Source organism: Centrocercus urophasianus, unplaced genomic scaffold, assembly GCF_019232065.1.
Source record: "Centrocercus urophasianus isolate 14NV4802_14NV808 unplaced genomic scaffold, USGS_Curo_1.0 seq_28, whole genome shotgun sequence".
In the NCBI taxonomy this organism is placed as follows: Eukaryota; Metazoa; Chordata; class Aves; order Galliformes; family Phasianidae; genus Centrocercus; species Centrocercus urophasianus.
Window position 1 is genome coordinate 6,599,472 of NW_024884844.1, and position 15,740 is coordinate 6,615,211.

At 41.3% G+C, this 15,740-nt stretch overlaps 1 protein-coding gene across 1 annotated transcript; it reads right to left on the reverse strand.

Annotated features, from left to right (window-relative positions):
* Positions 1-631: 631 nt before the first annotated feature.
* INSIG2 (insulin induced gene 2) lies at positions 632-12,771 on the reverse strand. The gene is made up of 6 exons (XM_042827269.1): positions 12,686-12,771; positions 8,575-8,905; positions 6,641-6,765; positions 4,487-4,653; positions 4,043-4,142; positions 632-3,574 (listed from the first exon to the last, which is right to left on the reverse strand). The coding sequence occupies exons 2-6, from the start codon at positions 8,816-8,818 to the stop codon at positions 3,533-3,535; spliced, it is 678 nt and encodes a 225-aa protein (XP_042683203.1). The 5' UTR covers positions 8,819-8,905; positions 12,686-12,771; the 3' UTR covers positions 632-3,532.
* Positions 12,772-15,740: the final 2,969 nt, after the last annotated feature.

Sequence of the window (15,740 nt, forward strand, 5' to 3'; positions counted from 1 at the left end):
AGTTAGGTTTTCGGGTCACAGCTTACCCCATCCAACACAAACAGAGCTCTTTTCCATTTGCCTCCACCTTCTTTCCAACATTAAGCTCCACTGCAACTGGAGCAACCATACACCCGAAATACCAATGAAGCTCACCTGCTGTCTCACTCTGCCTTCAGGTTTTTTCATCATACATTTCCAGACCTCTCTGTGTTTGGAAGCAACAACTTGCTTGAGACAGAGCAACGGACAAATACTTCACGTTCCATTCATGTCCAGACCAGAACAATACAAATACGCTATTATAAGATTCCCTGCCACCTGCAGTGGTTTGTTTTCTTTCCCATATTCTCAAGGACTATTTAAATCTGAATCTCTTCTGTATTGCAGCTGAAGTGATCTGGTTTATTTTCCCTCAGCTGCAGTACTCCCAATGTGGATTCAAAAGGCCAAATTTTCCAAGGCAGTTCAGCATGCTAATTACAATCAAATCACTGCCACTTTGATCAGCCATTCCTTTTATAGTTCTTCCAGCCAGGTGTTTGGTGGAACCAATATGCCAGATAAGCAATCAAAATTATTGCAAGATAGAAGGCAACTCTGTTTGTTTTAAATCAATAGCATTTAAAAACAAAAGAAGAAATCTATCAAACAAGGTTATCGTTGTATTTAATGCACATGTTGCTTTTAACAGCAATTTGCCAGCTTAAACAGCATAGAGCTTACAACGCTTAATTAGTGAAGAGGTTACAGTGCTTATAAAGTTGTATCTAAAATATACCTTATTTATCTCTATTGAACATTTTAAAGACAGTCTATAATTACATGCTATACAGTAATAGCATGTTCACACCACTACAGTTAAGGCCGTGTCTGCATTCTCATCTTGGACCTTTTTCAGGGTTTGAACACATCAGCCATAAAGTTACAATGCAGTTAGAAAAAAAAAAATAAAATACACATCCAAGATCTCAAATCTTGTAGCAACTTCAGTCAAATAACAATAAAAAACAAAACACATGTAATAAAGGACTCCACCCAAAGAGATTTTGGATGACTGCTGCCTTCGCAAGACATGCTCAAAATTTCCAAAATGAAATTTAAAAGGTAGCTGACAGCACAGTCTGATCGTATTTAGATAATCTGAGTGCAAAGTGCTGTAAAGTGGGTGCCATAAATGCACAATAATCACTTCTCACATACTGCACACATTTTAACATACACAAGGCTGCTGCGTAAATATTTAGACTGGCAGTAAAAGCAGCTCCATCATCAAGTGACTAACACAAACAACTCCTCTCCAGCTGTATGCACTTACTGATCAGGATGAAAGGGAATTGTTCACCAAGTCAGCACACTGACTGAGGTACCATGTTTTTCTCCAGTTCGGATAAGAACCAACATCTGCATTATTATGCCACTTGTACCTTGACAATCCAAGAGGACTCACCATGCTGCCTACCAAGCTGAAACCATTTGTTTAAGTGAAGAAGGCAGATCAGGCCAAATACTGCACAGAAAGGACAAGTTTTTATTCTTAGTGGTATACCAGAGCCTGCCTAAGGAAACTCACTTCATGCTCAAAAGGCTTCTTTGTGTTATTCATTAAATGATTTTTATTATCACACGGTCTGATTAAAAGCAAATCTCTAGTCAGGAACCTGCTGCAACATGTTCTATGACAGTTTAAAATCAAGGGCATCTACAAGTGCTTCCTTGAGCTGTTACCAAATGTAAGAGTGCTTTTTGGTGCAGAATTGTCATGGAACCTTAATAAGCTAATGGAAGAGTGAAGCTGCAGAATCAAGCTCCAAGAACCAAGTTGATTACTGTTTTCACACTTTTCCAATCAATAAATTTTCCTTCTCACGGCCAATGTTTTTGGAAGCACTCCAATGCATGCTTTTCAGGCTTAGAGTAAGTGTGTAAGACTGAAAAAGAGTCTCCTATTTCAAGCTTTGTGTACAATGCATATACACATTAATAAAAACTTGTCTAAACATCTATTTGTTCTTTGGACCAACTCCAGTCTCCTTAAGTGACTGTAACATTTCTTATAAACCTTTCATAGAAGATTTTAAAAATATACTTCAAGACAAACAACCAACCAACACATTAAAACATTAACACAGAAATAGGAGGAAAACAAAGCAGACTTTTCACACCAAATTCACTACTGGCATAGGCTGGCAGAATCCTTTTTCAGTCTCCTTTCTGCCTTCTTGCACTGTTGCTTTCATCTCAGGATCTTAAAAGGGAGCTGCAAAGCCAACATGAAGAAATTCCATATATGCCCAAGACCATGGATCACACTGAAGTCCTTCTCAAGAAGAGAACAGATTTAGCACGTGGCCTGTTTCAGCTTTGTCCTGTCAGACTTTCTGTGCACAGGCACCTGTAAAATAAGGACAACAGTACCTCTCTACTTCACAATGTTGCTATGAGAACAAATGTATTTGAGTGCCTGGACCACTATTACAGCAGTAAGGGCTACTTCAGTACCTAAAACACAGCCTTTGTCTTCCCTGCAAACAGAATGGGGAAAAGACAAGAACTAACAGAAATAGCATTGGTAATGGATGTCTTTCTGACACTGTATGGTAGTGGCTGATTTAGTTCAGCAGAATGAAGTTTCATAATAAAAAAAACCCTAACATGTCCCAACCCCCTGCCATGGGTTGGTTGCTCCCCAGCTCAAGCTGCCAGGCCCTATCCAACACAGACTTGAACTCCTTTAGAGACAGAGCATCCATATCTTCTCTGGGCAGCCTGTTCCTGCACCTCAACACCCTATAGAGTAAAAACGAACTGAACTGCATCCTGTTACTCAACACAAAAAATACTTTTATGTCCACATCTGATGATGGTCCAACACAAATCCATATCCAAGCATGTATATCGTTTCCAGGCCCAGTCTCCATTTCTGTGCTCTGGATATATGACGCTGGACACAGAACACAAACGAAATGATACATCAATAACCCCCACAACTCATACTAAGCCTCCTCATCTGTGATGTGAATGACAGTGTGTTAATAGGCAGAAATCAGTTACTTATTGCATCAAGGCCCAGTTGCAAACCATGAATTTCTTAAATGCATTTCTAGCTATCATCATGTAAAGAGAAGATCTTCATTCCTAAGTCTGAATCCCACATTTTTCACTGAGCTATTAAGAACAAATTCCTAAAAACTTTCAACATAAAGTGAAGCAGAAGTTGCAGCTACATAAACATAGTGCAAAGGTTCAGTTTGGCACTGCAACATTATGGACAGACAAGAAGTTATGGTAAACTCAGTTTAGATTTGGAAAAAAGAATCCTATAATTGAGCCAACATTATCAAATGTATTGCATACTATTGTAACTTCACAGTAATCAAAAATCAGACATTAAAGTTTCTATAGAAGCAGCAATCACAGATTGCAGTAAAATATACCACTGAAGAGAAAAAAAAATTGCATTTTGGCAATTTCGTAGTCAAGTGTTCCTTATGCTCCTCCAACAGTCATTTGTCAGATATTTTCCTGTTTTAAAGGTGCATGCTGTTCCTCCTCAGTCCTCGTGAGACTTCTCTGCAATGACTTTGCATTCATACTGAAACACAGAAATTGGCAAAACAATAATTATGTACATACCTAGAAAAAAAAAAAGGGGAACTTCCTACAATAATAATTTTGAAATAGCTCAGCTTACTACCTTACCCACTTAAGCTTGGTCTCCCTAAGTTCTGTGCAAACAATGCTGGCTGTTATTTCTGTCCCTGTGAGCAGCAGAAATAGTACAGACTTAAGAGCGGCTTGACTTCTCCCCTAAAAGCTGGTGCTCTCATTTAGCTTCTGAAATAAAGCATGCACACCAGCATACAGAGCAAAGTGATGAGCCATGTTCCTATCTGAAGCACTGTTGGCTCACTAACCAAATCAAAAAGCAACAATTACCAGTTTCTACCTCATCCCACATCCCCAGTTCAAATAACTGATTGGTACATTACATACAAAGGAAGCAGTGACACGTAGATTAGCAGCATCACTAGAAGGCAGTCAGTCCTTCCTCCACACTTACCATTGCCAGCTGCCTGCCAATATTGCCCATTGTTATTCCACCAGCAAAAAATATACATGGCAACCAGGAACGAACATAAAGGAAATCGGGAGATGTGTATCTGGAAAAGAACAGCTTTTTAGCTCAAACTTGTGTCACACATAAAGGAGAGTTCTTCAATCACAGGAAACAAATCTACAGACTTAAGTTATGGACACTCAACTCAAAATGCCACTATTATAGAAACTTAATTGCTTAAAGTAATTAACACTGTTGATAAAAGAAGCAATTTCACTGAAGTAAGCAACTCCCAACTGAAGATCTTAATACCGAGCTTTCACAAATTTATTTTACTCCCCAAATTAACTTCTGACTATTTTACAATTCATATCAAATTCAGCCCCTTCAGTTATTCTGACTTTATAATATGGCTTCTTAGTTAGCCTCAAAGAAATAAATACTTACTGATAAACTCCATTGTAGACCAGAAGCTGCGACACCAACGTGGCCAGGAAAGCAATTCCTACTCCAAGACCAAAGCCACTTCGTGATCTATCAAATGTCCACCACAGCCCAACTGACAGGGCTGCTAAGGTGAGAGACAACTGGATATTGTTGGCAAAATCCACTTTCTGTGTTAATTGTTAAGGAAAAGTTTGGAAATAACAAATGCAAATGTAAAGTACTTTGTTCTGTTCATCATACTTTAACGTAATAGTTTTTCCCACCATAAAAAATACAGCACTAGCTTTATCAGTTATCACACACCTATAATGTAAAAGGAAATAAGCCTTGTAAACATTGCCAGCATATTAGGAAACTAACAAGTGAAGACACTTCTTCATGTTTTTAGGGTCATAGTGCTGTAAAAGAGCCAAGACTATATACCTACCAAATAACACTACTGTTTTAGATGCACAAAAAAATGCACATTACTACGCATCACTATTCAGAATAAGGACTTTCCACTCTTATCTGGTCCTTTATTACACTATGCATGAAATCTTAACTCTGCCATTAGACTCCTTTAAATGGCAGAGATTTACTGGAGGGAAAAAAAAAAAAAAAAAAAGATATTTGTCACTCTTTTTTCTACTGTGTTTAAATGACATGGTTGTTTGCATTCAGCAAAATGTTAAGTGCTTTCTTAAAAATGAAATGTAAATAGATAATATTACTCTGAAAGTACTCAATGGTGAAAATCAGTTTTTATGAAACCTACAATAATGACTCAGGCTATTTGTACTGTTTCACCTTCTTCAAAACATTTTGGAAATACCAACTAATTCTCACTATTTGTTTCCAAAAGAGATTATTGAAAAGGCAGCTGTTGAGTTTCAAAAGCCTGAAAGCAAATCTGTGGGATGAAAACATGAAAATCACTGTCCTAATTTCTCACAAAGGCCTGGAGAGAGCTACAGGAAATTAGAAAGAAGTTCAACTAATAAGTAGAATTAATTAATTATGGGATAAAAATCAATAGCATCAGAAAAAATGTCAAATGAAAAAAAACCACACCAAATATGGTAATGTAGAGAGCTAGTAATAAACCAAAAAGACAGCTTTCTGGGAGAGCCATCAAGGAGGAAACACAGTACATTAATGTTATTCTGGAATATGTGCAACAGCTGTTAGAAAACTGCAAGGTTTGCTGCAAATAACCTGAGCCACACGAAGAAACACTGTCAGTTCTCTTGCATTTCTTCAAGGCAACAAAGTTCTATTTGCTCACAGAGCAGGTACAGTTGATGAGAACTATAGGACTACATTACCAAATCTTTGACAGAAAGAAAACAAACAAGGTTTGTAAGAGACACCACAAATGACTCAACCTTGACAGCTCCAGCTTGTCTGGCCATGCAGGATTGCTTTTGCTTCCACAAGCCAACCTAGCAACAACAAAAATATTCAAGGGCCACCTCAGTAAAAGCTCTGTCAGCTCTCACATCATTCACCAACCTGTGCTTTTTTCCTGGAAATTCAGTAGCACACAATCAGAAGCCTCTTAGCACTCCTGCCACACATTTCTGCTGCGTTGGAGCTGACAGTGAAAGGAATGAGTTCCAAGGAACATAAATGTTCCTTCAAATCAGTTTATACCACAGGAAAGTTTATATCAGCATCTAGGTCACATTTGTGGAATGAGGTAACAACACCTGAAAAACACAGTGTGCAGCCCTGGTGTCACCCAGCTCTAACTCTTCCCCACTCTTTACAAAGTGTATGTGTTTCACTGGTAACCTCAAGACTGGGCTTCAACTTTTAACTACAGTGTTAAAAACAAAAAAAAACAAAACAAAAAAAACCAAACCTTAAAATTAAAGCATTTTTCTGTAAAACATGTATCACGCATTTCCCTGCACTTAATTTTTCAGAGAAAAGAAAGACTAAAAGACAAAGCCCAGTGTTGAGAAATACTAACGGAAAGATTTTTCTGAACCCAAACAGATGAGACTTACCATCTCCAATAGCCCTATGACAGTTTAAGACATACTCAGCATTTCCTTTGCAAACACACTGCACATTACATTTCTAACAACTCACGATGAGTGATGATGTAAACTTTTGCTTTACTGGAGGCCTATTTTTTATCGCCAGTTTCATTGGCATACAGGATACAGCGCTGGCATGATTTATTCCCACAAAGACTGCTACACACCGCATTACACTGGACCATTCTCTCTTAAATTTATGTGGCTCCCCCAGATGTCTGTCCATGCATGGGTACAATAACCCAATCACAGCTGTGGAAACACAAAAGAAGAAAGGCCAAAAAATTAAAGCACTGGCAATACTGAGCTAAAACAAAGAGTAGCTTGATTTTGACGATTACTGTAACCAAAACAAACCTTTTAAGCACACAATACAAAACACACATGGCAAAAAAATCACCGAAAAACAGTAATTTAAACAGTGCCATGGCTTTAACAAGCCCTGTAGAACTGTTCAGCAGCATCTTCAGACACGGCAGCAGGAGATTGTAAGACTGAGCCAACTGGAGAGGACTGAAGAGCTCTGCTCCCTATCAGAATCCATGCTCTCTCAATGGAATTCAAAAAGAGCAGCAATAGCTTGCAGGCTAACACTTTCGAAAACCCCCATGTCAAATGTACAGGTTAAAGTAACTGCAAAGCAAACACACCACAGTAGGAGAGGAATGTGGTCTATAATGTCAATATTTTGTGTCTTTTTTTTTTTTACAAGCGGTTTTTGGGTAATGTTTTGCTTTTCTTCAATGCTCCTATGAAGACTCATGTAAGAGAGAAAGCCATTATCCTACAGTAGCTGTTGAATACAGACAGCACACAGGACATCCAAGCCCAGGGAACTGCTCTTTGAACATTTACTCCTGAATTTATTCTGTATTGCAGTTGCAGCTAAAAAGACCAACACAGCTAAGAACTAACACCGTTGCTTCATGTCAAACTGGTGCTGCAGGAGGCAGGCAGAGACTGAGGAATTGGTATGGATTGTAATACCCTACATTTGGCATGCTTTTACAAGTGTGTTATGGCAAATGTTCTTTATTTTGCCAGAGAGAAACCTGATCTCCAACATTCAGGAAAGTAAACCATGAGTAAAGCCAGAGAGGAAAACAAATCCTTTATAAGCAATTTTCTTGCCACAGATAACAGGCCAAACTGATGACTAGTAACAGGGAAGAATGAAAAACTATCTCTGAAAGCAGTCTCCATTGTCAGTGACTGTAAATATGCAAAGTATCCTTATTTTGTTCATAAAAATAAGCCACGCTGCAAGGGAACGTTCGTGTCAGTTTCAGGAAGGCTGTACAAGTCAAAATGGTAACAAAGCATATGAATTATCAGCATTTATCATAGAGATTGCCTACATGTACACTAGCAGAGGGGATAAGGAAAGAAAATGGGGAAAAAAAAAGTCTGATAATGAAAGAAACAAATCAAAGTTTATCAGGAGTCACTTCAGCTGGGAAAAAAAAAATCAATTAAGTTCCATCTTTAAATCAGGTGGTTTAAAAGCAACTAGTGCAAATACCAAGCAGGTGACTGCATTTTACAAGCAATATCCAGTCTTGCCATCAAAACCACCAACACATGAGAAGCCTTTTGAATTGCTCATCCATCAAACATCAGTACTTTACCAGACATGTTTGTCTGGACTGATGGATTCAGAGGGCTATTTGGATGATTTCCTTTCAAATCAATTTCCTCTATGCTATCTGGGCTGTAGTGTTTCAACAAGCTATCAAAAGGAGAACAATTAGATGAGTAGAAAAATAATAAACTTGCACATTTTAACTAAAATCTAATAAAACTGTACTCTAACCTAGCAGAAAAATAAATGTTTATGTTCTGCTAATGATATTACAGTGTAGCAAGTTAATAGAGCAAGAATTTTATGACACATATGTATGCCTATCTGTGAATATTCAAGGTGGCTGGGATAGCAATGGAAATGTTGCTGGAAGACACATTTTTAACTACCACATCTTTCACCTGGAGGTCTTTCCTAACCATAACTCCTTATGCAACCTTTCATCCCCATGCCAGGCATACGTACACAACTGAACTTACCCGATGCTGTGCCACAGCAAGGTGGAACCCACCAAGCTGAGGAGAAGATGCTTGTGATCACATCAGGGGGGAAGAGAGTAACATTCCGCTGGATCTGAAGCAAGTTTAACACTAATGCAAGGAATACACCAATAAAAAACAGCACTATACCACGAATTACCAAATTCATCCCATGACTGGTTACAGATGAAATGTATGGACCACTCTTTTTTGGTAATGTTGGCTTGGTGTCATTTTCCGCCATGACTTCTTATGCTCTCAGACACATCCAACAGGCTCACTGAGGAGGATTCACTTGCCGTTGGGATTTCAATTAGGAGATACCCAAACCCTGAAAAATAATAAAACACGGGTGAAAAATACAGATAGAAGGAGCATAAAGATATATATATATATCTTTTTATATATATATATATATATATATATATATATATTTCTCCTAAACAAATTCAGATACTTTACAGAATTTTCTGAAGAAGGCAATTAGTTTTTTGAGAGCAGAAAAAACACCTTATGAAGAAAACAAGTTTTTACAAACATCTGTCCACTAAGAAACAGTGTGGGATGGGATAAGCAAAACCACAGTGATAAGAGAAACAAAATTGATACCAGATGGGAGATAGGCTTGCCTCATAGCAACAATGAATTTTGTTTTGCTTCTCTCCTTTACACAACAACTGGAGATTATGTAATCCAGAAGCACATAGCACAACCCTCAGCTTTGATACAGCCATAGGGGTTCACGGATCTCTATTCTTGAAGAGAAGCCAGAAAACTCTCTTACATTGGAATGTAAGATCTGAGACATATTTTTCAGGTTGGAGTCAAAATTTCAGCAATCCTGCAGTGCATCAATTCGTGAAACTCCAAACACAGACCAAAAACTTGGCTCACTGGAGAAGTAACCTCAGACTAAACCAAAACAACACGTTTTCTAAAAAGTATTGTACATGATTACATACCCGAATTGTAAACAGGCACAAAAGAATCCGAGAGCAAAGGGAAGAAGGAGCTCCACCTGCCCATGCCTAGGATAGCTTTCTATATGAGCAACTGCAAGGCAACATGTGAGCGGCAGAGCTCCCATCCCAACCCCTCTTTAAAAAAAAAAAAATGCTGTCAATCAAGAGTCTTGTTATACATGGATTCAGTGCCACACTCATGTATAACAACAATTCTGATAGACAGCTTAGCCACCTGGAACCTAAAAAAAAAAAAAAAAAAAAAAAAAAAAAAAAAAAAAAAAAAAAAAGCCCTGACAATGTTTTTAAATCTGGAGCTGCCAACTGGTGGCGGCTCCTGTTAACTCTTACTTATGGCCATGTGGATGGCAGAGGAGTGGAAAACAGGAGCTGCAGCCTTCCCTTCCATGCCAGCTGACCCATAAGGATAGTGCAGAGGCTGCCCTGCACTTTTGCTGACCTGATGCCAAAAGGCAAGGGAAATACATCTGGGCTGGTTAAGATAGAAAGCTCCAACAAAGATTCGAGGCCATGCTGCAGCATCCTCCTCTATTCCTTCCAAGAAGCAAAAGAGAAAAAGTGTTCAAATCACATGCAACTTCCCAGTGACGGTTTGGGGAGGCAGGAGTCCTCTCAAAAAACACAAGATCTCTTCTGCCTGGCTGCTTCTGAATAGTATTGTAGTCACAAACACATCCTGGTGAGGCAGAGGGGGAAGAGGGCAACCAGGGTGCCTGGTTCTGAGTCAGCAGCCTGACTCATGCCAAGCATTGAGACGTCTGCAGCAGGACTGGCATCTGCAGCACGCTTCCTTCCAGCAAAAAGGAGGTGCTCTAGGTTTTGCTTTCCCCTCCTCTGGATGGCATGGCGGCAGAGCTGAGATAATACATTTAGCCTCCAGGAAAGAAAGCAGGGAATGGCAAACAAATCACACCTTCAGCTGAGAACTTACTCCACCTCAGGGACTTTGCCCACAATTGATGGCAGGAATATACAAAATATTCAGGGGAAGTCTTATAAACACATGATATCAAAGACATCCTTATCTTGATTCTTTCTTGGAAAATACACTAAACTGACTCTCCACTTTCTTCATTATCCCAACAGCTCTTGGCACTTCCTAAGTCTGAACATTCCTTTGTCTATACTGTATGAACAGAGTTGATATATACAATTCCAAATGTGGATCTCTTGGCCTTGTACAAGGAAGTTCCCACTTTTGTGTCTGCTTAAACAAGTTCTGCTGCAGCACACAGACCACCTTTGCTTTTTTTCACTCCCATTAAGTAGAAGCTCACATCCTGTGATCCATCACTACTCCCAATTCTTTCTGTTCTCCTGTTGGCAGCCTCCTGTTTGTTAGTACCAGGCCCCAAACCTTGCACATTAAATTTTATCCCACACACATTACTCTGACACTCAACGTCGTTCCATTTTTCCTGCAGGAGATCCATCCTCTTTGACCCTGCAAACATTTCCCAACTTCAAGTCATAGCAAATACCAATACTGTGCCCCTACTTTGCACAAAGTCATCAACCAAAGCATTAAGCAAGACCCACTCAACTCCTAATCTTTGAGGAAATCTATTTATAATTTCCCTGCAGCTATTATTTCCCAATTTTATAACCATCTCTTGATATCCCCCTCTAACAAGACTCTGCTTCTTGTAATTCTTTGAGTACAATAGTCTCCAACTTAATTAAGAATCATCAGCTGTCCCATGTGGCAGTGCATAAAATGCTTTACTTATGCAAAAATTGATCAGATCTTACTTTTTTTCTCCCCCCCTATGTCAGAGGACGGATTGCTGCCTTTTGTACAGCCGCTGCAGCAGGAAGCCATTCGATGCACTGTAGACTCCAGTGAGACTTTTACTGTGAGGCAAACAACTCTATCAGCTCAAGAACACTTGTGGTGGGCAAACGCCAATGAATGCGTTTGGAACAAGTAATGCCAGATCTCCAATTAATATGACGTCGTGACTTCTGCCCTGGTTTCTCATCCTATACATGTTGCTTCCATTTACTTTATTACAGATTCCAAATTTTCTCTGCTGACTGGCTTCTGGCATGCCACAAACAGAGAAACCGAGGAGAAGAGAAAAGCAACTGATGACCAAACCCATTGTCAGGGTTCTTCTCGGCCTCTGACAGCTGGATATAAGATTCTCAAGCAGAGCACGCACTTGCACATCAAAATATTTACTGCTGCTTCCTTTAATGTTGATGGAAATTAAGATTTCTAAAGACATCAACTCCTTCTTCTGGGCTGGGAGCCAGTGCACCTCCTTTCAAGCCCTGTGTTTTGCACAGGGTTTCCATTCAGATCGAATACTCCATCTATGATTCCAACATTACTTCTGAGCCCTTGTCTCTTGAGAACCAATATTCAAAGCTACAGAAGCACGCAGGAAGCTACAGGCTGGCATATGCACAAAGTCTCTGCTTCACTCTCTCTGGGGGCACACAGCCCCAGCCCAAGCTTTTTAGCATACCAAATACAGCAGCTGAGAGAACCAGGTATGGTATGCAGGGCAACTGCACAACATCTTGTCTTACAGAGTTAATAAAATCACCCTTGACTTTTTAAAACACTCAGTCACTTAACTAGTTTATAACAAGAAGATCTGCGCTGCAAATAGTCCCCAGTGCTCTGCATGCTCACCCAGAGCTTTCTGTCGGCTCACAACAAAGCTTCTCGCCGATAAGATGCACTACAAACAGCTCAGCACAGCAGGAGCCAAGGAAAAAGGGACGTATAGCAGCAAGTAGCAAAACAACGGGACACCACCACCGCCGCCGCCGCCTGTACCCTAGGAGAGGCAGGGAGCCAGGCAGCACCAACCCTAATGCTCAGGGCACGGGGCTGGGCAGCCCACCGTCCGGACACCACGGACAGCGCTGACACCTCGAGGCACGTCACGAGGCCCAGCCCGCAGGCAGCAGGCCTGGCTGGGGGCTCGGCGCTTCCCAGGGCGGCCTCTCCCTGCGGCAGCTCCAACCCGGCAGCTCCAACCCGAGCCCCTCCGCGCGCCGCGCCCTCCCTCAGCGGCCGCCCTCGCCAAGCCCCGCGCGCCCCAGCCTCAGCTGTGAGCCGGCCCGGCCGCCCCCCTTGACGCGGGCACCGCCGCAGCAGACCCGGGACTCACTCGGCCTCCGCCATCTTCTCCTCCCGCACCAGTCCCCGCCCCGCGCAGCCTCCGCAGCCTCCCGCCGGCGGGGGCGGGCCGGGCCGGGCGCTCTGAATGCCGGCCCGCGGGGCGGAGGACCCTGAGGCGCCGGGCAGCGCGGTGCGCGCGTTCCCTGCAGCCGCTCGCTGTCAGTCTTGCGCTGCAGCCGGTTCCACGCAGTCGCACAGCAGCCGCTCTGCTGCCGTATCAGGGCAAAATGCACAGAACGCGGAAAGCAGCCCGCGTCCTCCGAGCGTTTCGCTTCTCCTTAGCAAAAACGTGAAGTGTAAAATTAGATTTTGCACGTGCTGGTAGAAAGCAAAGTGCGTGCAGAGTAAGGGGAGAAGTAAATAACCCAAAATTCAGCGGTGGTTAAACTGCACAACGCTGCTGCGTCTGTGGGAATGGGTTGCCAAAACGAGCGGGGGGACGCGGGCCTTGAGTTTTCTGTGACGTGGGCACGGGGCAAACTGCAGGAGAGGAACGTGAAAGATGAAATACGGCCAACGCTGCTCCCCAGCCCAGCTGCCTGGAGCACCTGACTGCAGAGTTGCACATGTGCTTAACTTCATTGATTAAGCCAAAAAGAGACACAGCTCATTACTTCAGAAACCACATTTTCATCACCAATTTGTGGTCTCTCTGGAGGAAGGCGCAAGGCAGAAGCAGGCAACAATCTGCTTTAACCTTTCTTTAGACAAGGTATAACAACAAAAAACCATCATTTGTTGTATATGTGGGGAGATATAGGAGTATAATGCTGCTGTTTTCATTATTAAATTTATTTCTGTATCGTGTTTATTATTATTCCCTCTGAACTTTTTGTGTTTTCATTCCTCTGATACCTAGTACAATATACTTGAAAATGTTTGCCTTCGTGTTTCACTGCAAGCACTTTGGTGAGCTCTCCATATTCCCAGGCTCATTCACAGCAGTGCAGTGCAGTGCAGTTCCCATTTCCAACCCTGAGTTAATGCTTGGATAGGATGAAATTTGTTACTGTGTTTACTACAGCATTATCTGTAGTGATAACTGTAGTTTGTCAGTGCTGATATGTTCTGAGAAACACTGTACCAAAACACAGATGAAGAAGAGCATAAGGATCTGTAATAGACATAACAAAAATGGGAAAGGAAGAGATTTACAGCAGCAGAAACCCATTGTGGTTTAGAAGAGCAATGAATGAACTTTCAGATGGTGCAACTTTGGTTTTCTTCGCGCAGAAACAAAATCTTGTTTTTCTCAGTAACTCCTACTGAGCTACTTGCCTGAGGCAGAGCAAAGGAGACCAGAACTACGGGTCCATGTGAGAAAGCCTGACAGCAGAAAGTTGGTGGACATGAAGTGTGAGCATTAGAGAGAAAAAGTGTGGCATATGTGGATGGTGAGTACAAATGATGGCTTTTTTTCCCTTCTCTTGACATATGTATAGCCATATGATGATTTGTCTGTCAATACGATCAGGTTAGCTATAGTAAGGCCTATTAAATTAGAGCTCTTGTAGAAAGTAAGCTGATCATGTAAGAAATATTAACTATATTAGCAGAAAAGTATTAAATGTGGAAAAAAACAAAAACAGTAATTGTGTAAAACACTGCCACTCCAAGAAATTTATCGACATTGCCACTATAAGCTAAAAATTAGCTAAAGGCTTTTTACCCATCTGGTAATGCTAGAGGGTACAGTGTTTGCACAGAAATGAGAGGAACGTGAGGGGAAAGTAAAGGAAAGTGTCTGACTAGGAAATTAACAAAATAGATTCATCAGCAGATAGTTTTGCAAACAAGGTAGGCTTATGACTTGCAGAGAAGTGTCATTTGCTCTGCCTTCGACTGAAATTGGTATGGAATATCACGGGAAAAGCATTTTTTCTGGAAACAGCACAAGGCTGTTTCATTGTGCTCGCTGCAGAGCACAACAATATAGAATATTCTGGATTTAGTTTGGGGAAATAAGTATTTTGTGGATATGATAAATCTGGCAATGAAAATCACTGCAAAGTTCGTACAAAGCAGAGGAGCCTAGAGCAGCCACACATTTGTAGAAAATTGGAATTGCTCTCGTATCTTTAGGAGCCACTTCTATAAACTTTTGTTTTGTCAGGGCTCTTGTGGACTGGTTGCATGAGTCAACACAAGACTGCCTACCTGAGAGTGTGGGACAGTAAATGAAAGGGGATTGCTGGGAAACAGAGAACAGGTAGAGCTCTACAAGCACACATCCTGCGTATCTCTGACATACCTTAGACAAGACACTTCAAGAAGCCTGGGTATGAGCTGTGCAGGATGACTGACAACTGCAGTGTCATAACATCAAAACCTGTCTTTCCTTATTCTGAGTTCCAGACAATGGCACTGATTACTGCTGTTACTTGGGCTCTTTAGCTACTATTGCAAAAATAAAGTCATAAATTACAGATTTTCTTATTTATCAAAATGTTCTTCAGAAATACAGATCTCCTTCAGAGCCTCCTTGGAAGTTCTCCATGCATACAGAAGGCTTCTGGAAGGCCTTCAGAAATGAAGAATTATAGAACTGGGCACATTTTCCACCAATGCCTTTTGTTTCACCAGCTGAGGCTGCTGTCTTGTCTCTTTTATTATCTCCAAAAGAAGGCATAGTAGCCATCCTCGTTAGCACACAGCTGGGTCACAGGCACCACTCAATGGCTGACAAGTCCTGCAGCATATGGGAGGCTTGTTATGCACAAAGGGGCAGTGTACTGTGAAGGAGTCTGGGGTCTTGGCAAGAGCACACCACACAGAGAACTTCCACAAGATTGATTTTCCAATAGGGTTGGCATTTTAGAGAGGGAATGAAAAAGGAGACAGCAGCAATGTGGAACCGTCAGATCACGTGCATTCTTACATATGAAAAAGGCTTCCTCTTATCTCGGGTTAGCAACAGGATGCACAATTCCAGGGCTGATATCAAAGGCATGTTTTTGTTTGCTTTATTTATTTAGCCTCTTGCAAAAGATGCTGGCTGTCAATGCCAGAGGCTAAAGTCCTTTGTTTATCTTCTGAAAGGTGCA

Excerpts from the sequence above, each read along its gene's own strand:
- INSIG2 (XM_042827269.1), bottom strand. The coding sequence starts at position 8,818 with ATGGCGGAAAATGACACCAAGCCAACATTACCAAAAAAGAGTGGTCCA. Across the intron at positions 6,766-8,574 it reads TTGCTGTGGCACAGCATCGG|CTGTGATTGGGTTATTGTAC; the intron begins GTAAGTTCAGTT and ends GTGTTTCCACAG. Across the intron at positions 4,143-4,486 it reads GTCTACAATGGAGTTTATCA|ATACACATCTCCCGATTTCC; the intron begins GTAAGTATTTAT and ends GTTCTTTTCCAG.